General features: G+C 34.9%; 1 protein-coding gene across 3 annotated transcripts in view; it reads right to left on the bottom strand.

Annotated features, from left to right (window-relative positions):
* Window positions 1–13,254, bottom strand: part of LOC131160385 (chloride channel protein CLC-c-like) — a 53,889-nt gene that overhangs the window by 32,295 nt on the left and 8,340 nt on the right. For all 3 annotated transcript variants that reach the window (XM_058116026.1, XM_058116028.1, XM_058116027.1), the window contains exon 4: window positions 271–448. In XM_058116026.1, the coding sequence (XP_057972009.1) occupies window positions 271–448 (178 nt within the window). The remainder of the gene's footprint in view (window positions 1–270; window positions 449–13,254) is intronic.

Here is a 13,254-nt window from a genome sequence, read left to right as displayed (position 1 = left end):
GTTTTCTGTATGTTTCCCAACATAATACACATTTGACCAGGCTTGATTAGACTAGTTTTCTTTTTTCCTTTTTCTATCTTTTTTTAGGGGTGGGGGGGGGGGGTTTGAATCTCAATGCAAATACTCCAAAGTAGTAACCTGAACCTATTTCTGTCAAAAAGTGATGGATCGTGATAAATTTCCTTGTCTTTACAATTTTTCGTAACATTCTTGTTGTGTGTGTGTGTGTGTGTGTGAGAGAGAGAGAGAGAGAGAGAGATTTCTACTCACCTTTACAAAGAGAGTACTCGGAGCCAAAATAGAATGAGCATCCACACCATTCAAATATGCCTTCACCTCAGGAATACCAGAACCAGCAGCTGCAGGAGCAATGAAAGCACAGAGAGATGCTGCTGCAGCTGCCAAACCTAAGCTGAATCCAGCATATGCAGCAAAAGCCTGGTAATATCTGTGCTGAAAAACCATTATCATCAGTCATGATTTAAAATTCACACGGGCAAAGTAGTTAAAAGACCACTCCAACGTTAAAACAAAATTAAGAATACGTTAGGTACACTAGCAGCAAACAGACAAGGCATTATAATTTAAATACAAAATGATATTGAACCCATTTATTGAAAATATTAAGCGTACCAAAATTTGTGTCTTGCAAAGAAATCCTGCATGGGTATTCGAATATATTTACCAAAAACTAAAATGTTGGGAACAAAAACCTGAAAAAATGTGAAAACAAACTAAAAATACCAATGGTATATGCTAGGCATATCAGATGCCATTTACTCAACAAGAAGACTCAAAAGAAAGAACAAGAGGAAAATGTCCAAGCATTGAACTCCCAATTATTAGTCTCCAGATCAATGATAGGAAGGATGGCAATTTCAATAAAATTTTAATATTTCATTTTTGATAGATGAAGAATACTATTCAAATACGGAAGGAAGAGTTTCCAAGTACAAGCAATAACTTCCAAGAAATAAAGATTTGATATCATTATGAATTTGCCCAACTCTGATTAGCAAAGGAACAAAGATTTGAGAAGGATAACCCCTGGTTAGAGAGGAGGGAGATCAAATGCTTTAAGAGTTTTGCTAATTCTCCCCATCAAAGAGCACCATGTACGAGAAAGTGGAGTAAATGAGGCTCCAGTTTCTCCTTGTCTTCTGGAGAGATCCATCAAAGAACATGATATGACCCAGCAAATCACAAGTGAGGAAAAGGACAAGGACATTGCGCCAGAAACTTTAAAAATCACCAAGTGGTGATCACCATTGTCACCCTCCTTAAATAATTCTTGTGTATATCTCCAAATCAACTTCTAAAGAAAAGCACTATTCATCACCTGAAAGTTTCACATCCCCCTTAAAACAAGATGATATTTTAAACTACCCTCCCCACTGCCCCACAGGAAACATGTCTGGGGATATTCTGTTTGCAGCTGAAGATGGAATAGAAAAAATTGATACATAATAAATTAGTAAATTTGATGAAGTGCTTATCATAAGAGTCAGCATTTAGATAACCTCCTGAATTTCTTTATCACTGGTTCCCAAAATTCCAATCTCCTTAAATTTTAGACCCAGCAGCCATCCCAAATGAAGCAGAGAAGAAACCCATCCCACACTCCATGATCTCAAGTTCCCAACTACACTCTGCCCAAAGGAACAATACTGCACTTGCCCAAGTCATCTTCAGTCATGATACAGATTCCAAGGCCAGAAAATGCAGCTAAGATTCAAAATATGCTCCACCAGTGCCTCACAAGCATAATTGTGTCATCCACACTAAATGAGAACTATGATCTTCTCCCCTCTTAAAGCACCCAATTAAAACCCTCAGAACATTTCTCAGCTTTTATTAACTGTTAAAGCTTGATATACATTGCTGGCCCACAACGTAACAGCTAAAGCTATTAGGTAACGTAGTAATCTAACTTGGTATCAGAACTGGCCACCAGGAGGTCCTCGGTTCTGATCTTGCTGCCCGCGTTTATTTTGTGGTGTTTACAAAATAATTTATTCCCTATAATGGGTGTTATCTAGTGTCTGTTTATCTCTTCATGTGTTTTCAGGCTGCGCGAATAGGGGAGTGTTAAAGCTTGATATACATTCTTGGCCTACAACCTAACAGCTTAAGCTTTTAAGTAAAGTGGAAATCTAACATTAACATCATACTGAGGCATACAAATTGGAATATTAGAAAGACTATTAACAAATTCCTCGGAGGCGCTCCTGCACCGAATAATAGTCCAAATGATGTCCTACTCCCATCCCATACCATTAAACCAGAGATTAGAGTGAGATCCTTCTGCTCTTTGACAATACGCCACTACATGTCCACGCCAAAGCAACTGAACAATTCTCTTAAGAACGAATCCAGATCAAGGCACCTGGTCAAAGACAACACTACGTATATAAGAAACATGAATATTAAATATATTAGCACCAAGAGAGTCCTTATCAGGGCTCAACATCCATAGATGAACACCAACTTGAGCAAAAGCCTAAGGCTTAAGCCATTAGTCTTGGGCATATATATAGGCATATAGAGGTATAAAACCATACTTCATCCACTCCTTTTTCTGATGTGGGACAACTCGCAAGTGAATATTTCAAACAACCTCATCCTCACTTGTGAACCTCTTGTCCTCCTTGAGCAGAGCCGTGGAAGTCATCTTCTCCTTGGGAGGAAGGCCATCCTCCAATGGTTGCTAAAGTAGGCCTTACCCCCTGGGCCTTATATGTCTTGGATTGCATTCCATGCGCCTTCAAATCATCACTAACTGCCATGTATTTACCCCATTCGGATCCATCTACCAGCCCTAAATGATCCTCTTGGTCTCAGTTCATGTAAAAAAAATTAGCATTTACACCTCTATTTGCATTGTCGATTGTCCAACATTATGAACCATCAGCTTTGATACCACTAATTAGTACCGGGAGATTCCTTGTGTGGGCTTCATATACAGGGGTCAGTGCCAACGAACAATCAGTGATGCAAGACATCATTGAGGAACTACACATTGAACACATAATTTGATAGAGATAGAGGAGAGGGGAAGGTAAGAAGAACAAGAAGAAAGAGAAAAGAGATACAAGGGGGAGATCACATGTTCACTTTCAATTCAAATTCATCAACCAACTCCAACATGGCTTTCGTACACTATTTACAAGAAATTACACACACCCCTAAAACTGCATGAAATTACAAACACATCTCTAAAATACACCAATATTACAAACAAACCCCCAAATACACATAATCATATACTAATTAAACTAAACACAAAATAAACTATTAACTAAACCCAACGATCCTTGACCCAATTCTTTTGAATGAGTCTCCAACAAGGGTCTGCCCCATCATCTGGATTCTTGTCCTACATCAATTGACTTTGATATAACTTATTAGTACCAGCAGAGTTCTTGTGCATGCTTGATATATATTGGTGAGTACCAACTTGACCCAAAAGTTTAAGCCTTTAAGTCTTATGCCCATCATATATACATTTCACTCTTCCACTCTCTTTTCCAAAGTGGACAAACTCTCACAAAAGAAATTTCCAACAAGATAATTTCATAATCCAAGATATCTATTCGTCCTTATCGTCAAACTTTTGGCACAACCAAACTAACTTTTCTAATATAAGTGCATTGAACTCTAATACGAGAAACCTTTTTGAAGATTCTCCATTAGCAAAGGGAGCAAAATTAAGATTATGAAGAATGAAATGACATTAGCTTGAAAACCAGAAAGAGTGGCTGTATTTGAATTAATCTCCTTCCTTAAAACACAGTAAGTTTTTCTATCAAAATATCTATAAGCAAACTGAAAACTGGTAGCAATTTATAAGCAACAGCAGTCCCATGTAAACAGAAGGAAGGTCTCCAGATAAGCATCCCAAGATGGCTGCAAACAACTCAACCTCACCCACTAGTTGATCAGTGCAAATATATACTTCCCCCAGTTTAGTTTCAATGTAGAAACCAGTTTACTTCTGCTGAAGAAAGAAAGAAAGGGAATGAAAGAAGGGTGATGCCATCAAATAGAATAAAAATGAAGATATGAAAACTCATAATATTCTTTGTCATTGTCAACTCCTTCCATGCAGAAATGTCTGCATTATTACCCTAAATAACATAATCTCAAGAACACTTCCTTGACTTGAATTAAAGAAAATAAGCACCCAGTTTAGTTTCAATGTAGAAACCAGTTTGCCTCTGCTTAAGAAAGAAAGAAAGAAAGGAATGAAAAAAGAAGGGTGACGCCATCAAATAGAATAAAAATGAAGATATGAAAACTCATAATATTCTTTGTTATTGTCAACCCCTTCTGTGCAGAAATGTCTACATTATTACCCTAACTAAAACAATCTCAAGAACACTTCCTTGGCTTGAATTAAAGAAAATAAGCACTTAAATTTATTAGTTGCTGTTGTTGTTGTTTTCAAAATGAGAAAACTCATAGTTAATGTTTTGAGTTTCTGCTTTAAGCTTTCTGATTTGTTATTCTTCGCAGCCATATAACATATAGGGAACCAAACATCTTAGGGAGGCTTTCTTTGGTTTTGGCATACTTTACAGGGCAGGCTTAAATGGTTCTACAATAAGAGTGTTCCAGGTGCACAATTTATTCTTTTTTTAAAAAATAAAAATAAAAATAATAAATTCATTGAGAGAAGAGAGTCAGAGGATTACAAGAAAGTGGAGAAGACACCCTCCTACAAAAAGAAAAAAAGTTAAAAGCATGCCAAAAAATTAAAAGCAATAGAGATTTTCAATGCCATTCAGAGTCGACCTAATAAAACCTTCTAAATGCCTTTGAAGCAGTGGATCATCAAGAAGCTAAGAAAACTACCCAGTCCCAAAGTGACTGATCTTTCAAACATTGGTACTTGAAATTCTAGAATTCTTCTTAATCCAAAAACACCATACTAATACAGCCATAATACATGTCCAGGCCAAAGCCTCCGGAGTGACTCCCAACATATTTTCCAAATTTTGTCAACAAATCCAGTGCTCTTCAAGCAAGACAAAAAAGTCCATTTAAATATTGAACGTCATATTACAGTGCAAAAAAATATAGGTCCATACATGTCTATGCTCTTATAACACTACTCATGCCTACTCAGATCTGCATTGTTGGTGTGTTAATCATATTAAGGAATACACTAAATAAATGCCTTAATCTTAGCGTACATTTTAGCTCTCCAAATGAGATTACCCAAAGGAAAATGAGTGAAATTAGGACAATGAACAAAACGAGCTAAAAAGGCCATGCATGTGAAAAACCCAGAAGTATCTGCAGTCCAAAACTCCAAATCTTTCTAGACATACCTATAGTACATGATTGATCTTCAACCATAATATAACAAACATAGATGGCTAAATCAAACATGAATTGTCATTATATGTCCGCACAATATCCAAGTCTACAATCCAACTTCATAGTAAGTGCCCCTGTTTTGAACTTCCATCCTCTGGATGAATTTTGCTTTCATCACAAGTAGACTTCAGTCATAATTTTTCACCCATAACCGTGGTCTTAAATTTCCACGAAATTGTCGAAATTTCCGTTGAAATTTCCGATTTCCATCACCCTCGAAATCGAAATGGCAGTCAATTTCCTTCTTGCATAATTTCCGTCAAAATCTCAACGAATCATCCGAAATTTATTGAAATCTCAAAGTTTTAGCGAAACTTGTCAAAATTTTAACAATATGATAAAATTTAGTCAGAATTCAAATGAGAAATTTATGAGTGAAGTGAAATTTCTATCTTAATTTATTTTATCGAACCAAAAGACGATTACAAGTGCTTTTGAAATTATATGAAAAGATAAACTTACAGGAACATTTTACTTAACCATTCAAGTCTAAATTATCATTATTTGTACAATAATAATATTTAAATGATTTATGAATTTCATTTGTATTAACTAAACATGCTTAATGTACATTATCTTACAAATATGTTTGATACACATACTATTTTACAACTTTTTCACCTCATACAAAACATAGATGTATTTAATTTGTAATATATTAGTCCTAAAACTTATATTATTATGTTTGTTAACCATTTCTAAAATATCACAAAGAATTCCATGTTTTACTACTAATTTTTCTTTTCTTTTTTCAAATTGAAATCAAAATTAACATTGAAATCGAAATTTTCTTCGAAATTTCCGTACTTTTGGAGCTTCGAAATTTGAGTCAAAATCAAAATTTAAGACCTTGCCCATAACTGACATGAGTAGATAGTTTTTATGCTTGTGATTCTGAGCAGCCAATTGGCATTTGGCATGCCAGCATCATTTGAATTTATACAAACGGCTTGATCTGATTTAGACACATTTCATGTAGCACATTGGGTGGTTCCATAGTGTAAGCCAAATATTTTTACCAGGATAATTTAAAAGGATTTTTTTTTTCTCATTTGTAAATTTTTTTTCCCATAATGTGTGGGAGGTTGACATTATTGTTGGAACGTCACAATAAGCCCTGCATTTTCTAAAAGGCCAAGGTAAGTACTAATCGCCTATCTCCACTTTTTTGCTCAATTAAAATATTTTCTTTCTTCTAAATTTCTTTTGTTTAGTGAAATTAAAACATATCCACCATAACAACAACAAAACCAAGCCTTAGTCCCACTAGGTGGGGTCAGCTATCGAATCATTTTCCACCAATTTATGCGATCATGGACCATTTCTTTTGATAGATTCAGGGATATTCAATCCTTACTCACTATCTCCTTCCAACTTATTTTAGGTCTACCCCTACCCCTTCTACTGCCCCCCCACAGTAACTAACTCACTCTTCCTCACTGGTGCACTATGTGGCCTACGTTACAAGTGTCCATACCATCTGAGTCGTCTCTCCCTTATCTTATCTTCTATAGGAGCTACACCCAACTTACCGAAAATACGTTCATTCCTTAATTTATCTTTCAATGTTATACCACTCATCCATCTAAGCATTCTCATCTCAGCAACTTTTACTTTTTGGATATTATGTTTCTTCATCGCCCAACATTCCTATCCATATAGCATAGTTGGTCTTATAGCTGTCCTATAAAACTTCTCTTTCAATTTTAAGGCATTTTATGATCACAGAGCACACTTGAAGCACTTCTCCATTCTAATCAACCCGCTTTAACTCTATGCATTACATCATCTTCAATTTCTCCTTCAGCTTGAATAATAGATCCAATGTATCCAAATCTACAAGTGCTATTTATTTCATCATCAAGTTTAACTTTGTCTCAAATATTCCTCCTATCATTACTAAAATTATATTTCATATATTCTGTCTTATTTCTACTTATCCTAATCTAGATTCCAAAGCTTCTCTCCATAATTCCAACTCAGCCTTTACTCCGTCTCTAGTTTCATCAATTAATACAATATCATCTGCAAACAACATACACCATGGAACCTCCTTTTGAATACTCTTAGTCAATTGGTCCATCACTAAAGCAAAAAAATAAAGACTCAAAGCAGATCCTTGATGTACACCTATGGTCATGGTTTTAAATAACGGCCGTTACGTAGCGTAACGGCCGATACGTAACGGAAATCGGAGGCTCCGAAACCGATACGGGCCGATAATGTGGTTCGGAAAAAATTCACAAACGTAACGGCACGTAACGGTTGATACCCCAACGTTACACGTCGTAACGGCCTGTTACGGACCGTTACATGGCCGACAGCTCGCAGATTCCATGAAGGCTTTCTGCTGCAGGCAGCAGCGCTGCTTTCCCCCTCTCCCCAGTCCCCACACCCATTTGCCATTCAAAGGGTAAAATGGAAACTAAAAAACTGACCTTGAAAATTTGTTGGCTAAAGCAATAAGAAGGCTTCACTTCTTCGAAGCCTGAGAGTGAGCACACCGAGCAGATCTACTCATCTTCGCACTTCGCAGCCTTCTAGGACTCGGGAATTGCAAACTTGCAGTTGTAGCAGCTTGGCGAGTCACTGGCGACAGGTCTGCAGAAGCTCCACCGCCTCTGCAAGTCGCCGATAGCCCGTCGGCACCTTCCTCCGCCAATCGTCGCAGTCGCCACCAGCCAACCTCTCGATTTCAGCTTCGGAGCTTGGAGTCATCGCTGCCGTTTGTGCTTCGCAGCCTTCGCTCCTTCGAGGCTCCTCCGACTCTTCGAGTTTCCTCCCCTCTCTCGGTCTCACTTGACTCCCCAGCGTATGAGACACTCAACACTAACACTTAACACTAAACACCCACAGCACTTATCTTATCATTATGTTTTTTTTTTTTTTTTTAAATTATATTTTGTTGTAAAATATGTTTGTTAAATTGAATTAAAAAAAAAAGTAATTTAATATAGTAAAAAATTAGAAATCATTAATAATTATGTAAAATAAATTTTCTTAATTTATAAATATTTCAATTGTCTTATATTTTTTGAAAGATAATTATGAAAATCTAATTCCATAACATAGCAAGCAATTATTAATAGTAAATAATTAATATTTTTTAAGGTTAGTAAATAATTAATATTTACCAATAATAATTGAAGCCTTTTTTATAATAATATTTGAATATCCACTACTGCATTCACCATCGGTAAACAAAGCATTAAAATTATGTATGTACACAAGACATCCATGTGATGGCATTTTATATTATCTAGGCTTAATTGAGCTCTATTTTTCACCATTCTTAAAGAATTCCAAGGAATACTCTGCACAATTATTATAATATTTAGTCTTAGGATTTGCCAAACTTATAGAAATAAAATTAATTCATGGCACCAATTGGCTAACATACTATTTATGTCAGCAGGACAAAGTGGTCATTTTGATAAAGAAGATATCATATTCACTCCCATCTATTGAAAAAATATTAAATAATATTCATATTATAAAAGAAAAAAAAATTAAATAACATCAGTCACCCATTTTATGTTACATGTGTATCTACTTACCATTTCTTGAGTAGGGTGACCCTGTTTATTAATATTTTTTAAGTTTTAAAACATAATTTTGACCTTAAATTTAAAATTAGGTAAAATAAACGTTTACATCTATTTTTTGTTTTTAGTTATCAAATAAAGTAAAAATTGATAACTTAATAAAAAAAAAAATTAACCTAATAGTTAATACATTAATAAATCTGATTTTTACTAATTACTACCGGAATTTGTAGAAAAATTTTATTTTAATCCATATACTGAGAAAATGCTTAAAATGTTAAATAGTCAATTTGTAATGTATGGATCTCTATTAATGATGCTGTGATGTATATGAAAGTAGAGCAAAAATCTTTTTTACCTTTAAAATTACAATGTTAATTTCATATAGTTATAAATGAAAATAAAATCAAGTTATAAAAAATAATGAAAATATCTTTTTAAAGATAAAGGAATAAATTTTTTTTGTAATAAAATATCTAATATTTTATAATTTTTTTTATTTAAATATAAAAATAATAAACATTACTTATTATTTTTAATCAAATATTTTATTTTATTTTTACATAATAAGTATTTAAAATTAGGACTATTTAGTACTTATTATTTAATATTTACTAAATTACTAATTATATTATTCCTGTCATTATAGAAGGGTTGTAACTTTGTATTTTCTTTATGTTTTGTCTAGAGATCATCAAATTAAGTCTATCAATATGTCACATGATAGAGGAAATGAAAACTTAACTAATGAGGATATTGGATGGCATTTTGGTACTGAGGTGGACGGTAATAAACATGTTATTATGTGTAAGTTATGTGGAAAGATAATCAAAGGGGGCATTACACGCTTGAAACAACACTTGGCACATAAAAAGGGTCAAGTAGTTGGATGCTCAAATGTGACCACACAAGTAAGAGAACAAATGATGAAACATCTACAACAGTATGCTGAGAAGAAAAGAGATAAACAAAAAAGGCAAGAAGAAGCAGAAGCCCAATTAGAGGAGATTTTGAGAATTTGAGCGATCAAGAAGACTTGGAAGAAGAAAGTATGAGATTTGCTTGACAAGAAAGCATACGATCACAACAACAATGGGAAGAGAGACAAAGATTTCAAGCAAGAACAACTGGAAGGGGTAATATTTATGAAGAGGGAGGTGGCTCTGGCAGTGGTGGTACCAGTGGTTTCAATAGAGCAGGAGCTCGATCTTATAGTGGTCGAGAAGCTGGAGGTAGTGGACGACAATGGATCAATCCTGATGCCCCTGAAGTTAGACTAAAGGCAATGGATCCTATTTTAGAAAGAAGCAAGAGTGCGAAACAACCAAAAATCAACACAAAGTTACTGAAAGGTTTAAGAAGTAAATTAGGAAAAGCAGTTGGAAAATTCCTAATTTATAATCGGATTCCAGCGAATGTAGCTGACTCTCCATTTATGCAGCCTATGCTTGATATTGCTGCAGAGGTTGGAAAGGGGGTGAAGGGTCCATCGCCCCATGAGATATCTGAAATTTATTTAGAGCAAGAGTATCAAGAAATGAAAAATTATATAACTTCTTTACTGGAATTTGGAAGGAGAGAGATGTAACACTTATGTGTGATGGTTGGTCAGGACTAACTAGAAAACATATTATAAACTTTTTAGTTTATTGCGATAGAGGCACCGTGTTTCATAAATCAGTTGATGCCTCTGATGTGCTAAGCAGAACAGCTGAATATTATTTCAGGTAATTTTCTAATTTTAATTGTATATGCAAATAGTATTATGGACTTATATGTTTTTAATTAAATAGTAGTAATTATTGAATCTATAATTTCATTTCAGATTAATGGACGAGGTGGTTGAAGAAATTGGAGAGGAAAATGTTATCCAAGTAGTGACTGATAATGAAGCTGCAATGAAGGCAGGCGGAAAATTATTAATGCAGAAGAGGTCCAATCTCTATTGGACAGCATGTGTAGCTCATTGCATAGACCTTATTCTTGAAGATATTGGTAAGAAAAGTAACGTAAAGAAGGTCTTAGAAGATGCAAGAACAATAACCTCATTTATTTACAACCATACATGGACAGTGAATTTCATGAAAAAATTCACAAATAATAGAGAGTTACTTCGCCTTGCCATCACTCGATTTGCCACAAATTTCATTACTTTGGAGACTATTGTCAGGCATAAACAAGCACTAAGGGAAATGTTTACATCTGATGCTTAGAAAAACTCAAGGTTTGGAATGACAAAATCAGGATATGATTCAAAGAAATTTATCTTAGGCAAAGAGTTTTGGTAAAAAGCCTCTGATGTAATTAAAGTGCAAGAACCCTTAGTGAAAGTTCTTAAATTGGTTGATGGTAATGAAAAACCAACCATGGGCTTCATATACGAGGCAATTGATAGGGCGAAGTTGGCCATTCAAAAAGATTGCCAGTTTTACAAAGACTATTGGAAAATTATTGACAACCGGTGGAGTTTTCAGTTGCACCAAGATTTGTACGCTACTAGTAAATGTAAGTCAAATACAATTTCTTATTATTTTAACTTTTAAATTATGCATAGTTGCATTAGAAAACTATTGATTAATGTGTTTCTAAATTTAATTGTAGGGTATTTTTTGAACCCATAATTTCTTTATGGTGCCCCACTCTCTCCTGAAGTTCCTAGAGAAGTCATGAATGGAGTTAAAAAAGTGATAACCAAGTTGGTACCCGATATAGATACTCAAATTCGGGCTATTAATCAAGTAAGTATTGGTTCCACTAAATTGAATAATGAATTGTTTTAGTATTCTGTAATACTTTCAAGAATAATTATTAATACATCTAATTAATTAATTATATTTCACAATCATCCTTTTTTAGTTGTTGCTATATCGAGATAGGCAGGAGACTTTTAGAACCCCGTTGGCTCAAAGGGAAGTGAAAAAAACAAATCTTGGTAAATATGGCTATATAGCTAAATAATGGAGAATGACTCTATTTTCTCTCTTTATGTTCAAATTTGACTTTTGAAATATATGCTATACTAACATAAAACTCTTTTTAATTATTCATGCAGCTGAATGGTGGATTTATTATGGCTTGTGTGCTCCTGAGCTCCAAAGAATAGCAATTAGTGTTCTTAGCCAAACCACATTAGCTTCGAACTGTGAGCGTAATTGGAGCACCTTTAGCCTTATCCATACGAAAACAAGAAATAGATTAAAGTACATGAGACTACAAAAACTTATTTTCGTACATTACAACATGAGGTTAAAGTTAAGACGTACAATGAGAAGAAGCCAACGAGAAATTGAAGAGGGTTTCAATCCTATCAATTTGGACTACATTTTCGACGAAGATGATCCTTTAAGTCAATGGTTAGAGGAGAGAGAGACACCACTACTCGACGGTCAGGACAATTCAAATTGGTTAAATGAAGAAGTTGATGGTACTACAGAAGGAGGTGATCAACCACCAATAAACGCGCATGATGATTCAAGTTCAAGCTCTGAACGTACACAAAGTGATGACAATCTTGGTTTGAGCCCACCAAGTGATGATGATGGTAATAGTGGTGCTGGAGCTGGGGTTGGGGGGGGGTGGCGGTGGTGGTGGTGGAGGCGATGGTGTAGAATATAATTATGGATATGACACAAGGACATCATTTGCAAGGGATATATATCCTTCTGATCTTTATGGACTACATGACATACCTGAAAATTATGACTTGGGTATTCCTCCAGGGAACCAATCTTCACAACCCAAGAGAAGGAGTGCTCGTGGTGACCCTAGTGATTCTACTGAAGATTCATATGGTGTGGTTCGTAGTTTTGGCGACTTTGGTTTAGATGGTTTATCATCACAATCATATGGATCTCATCCAGCATATCCACATTTTGCATCTCGTGACTCACATTTTTATCCTAGTGGATCAGAAATCTCAGGATCTAGTGAGTCTTCTTCTACACACTACCCAGAGTCAACCCCTGCCCCAACTTATAGACATTATTCAGGAGAATTTTCATCACCAGTACATTTTCAAGAGCAACAACGAAATGACGCAAACTTGGGTTTATTCAACTATGTATTTCCACAAGGATGGGGAGATAATTTCTCATCCCAATCTCAAGATACAGATGCAAATTATGAAGACCCTCCACGTCATTCTTTTTGGTGGTGACATGTGTTATGTTCAAGGTCTTAAATTTCGATTTCAACTCAAATTTCGAAGCTCCAAAAGTATGGAAATTTTGACGGAAATTTCAATTTCGATGTCAATTTCGATTTTGATTTGAAAAAATAACGAAAACTAGTAGTAAAGCATGAAACTATTTGTGAAACTTTAGAAATG

Source organism: Malania oleifera, chromosome 7 (genome assembly GCF_029873635.1).
Source record: "Malania oleifera isolate guangnan ecotype guangnan chromosome 7, ASM2987363v1, whole genome shotgun sequence".
Classification (NCBI taxonomy): domain Eukaryota; kingdom Viridiplantae; phylum Streptophyta; class Magnoliopsida; order Santalales; family Ximeniaceae; genus Malania; species Malania oleifera.
Note: the sequence above shows the minus strand (reverse complement) of the source record. Positions and strands in the feature narration are given on the sequence as shown.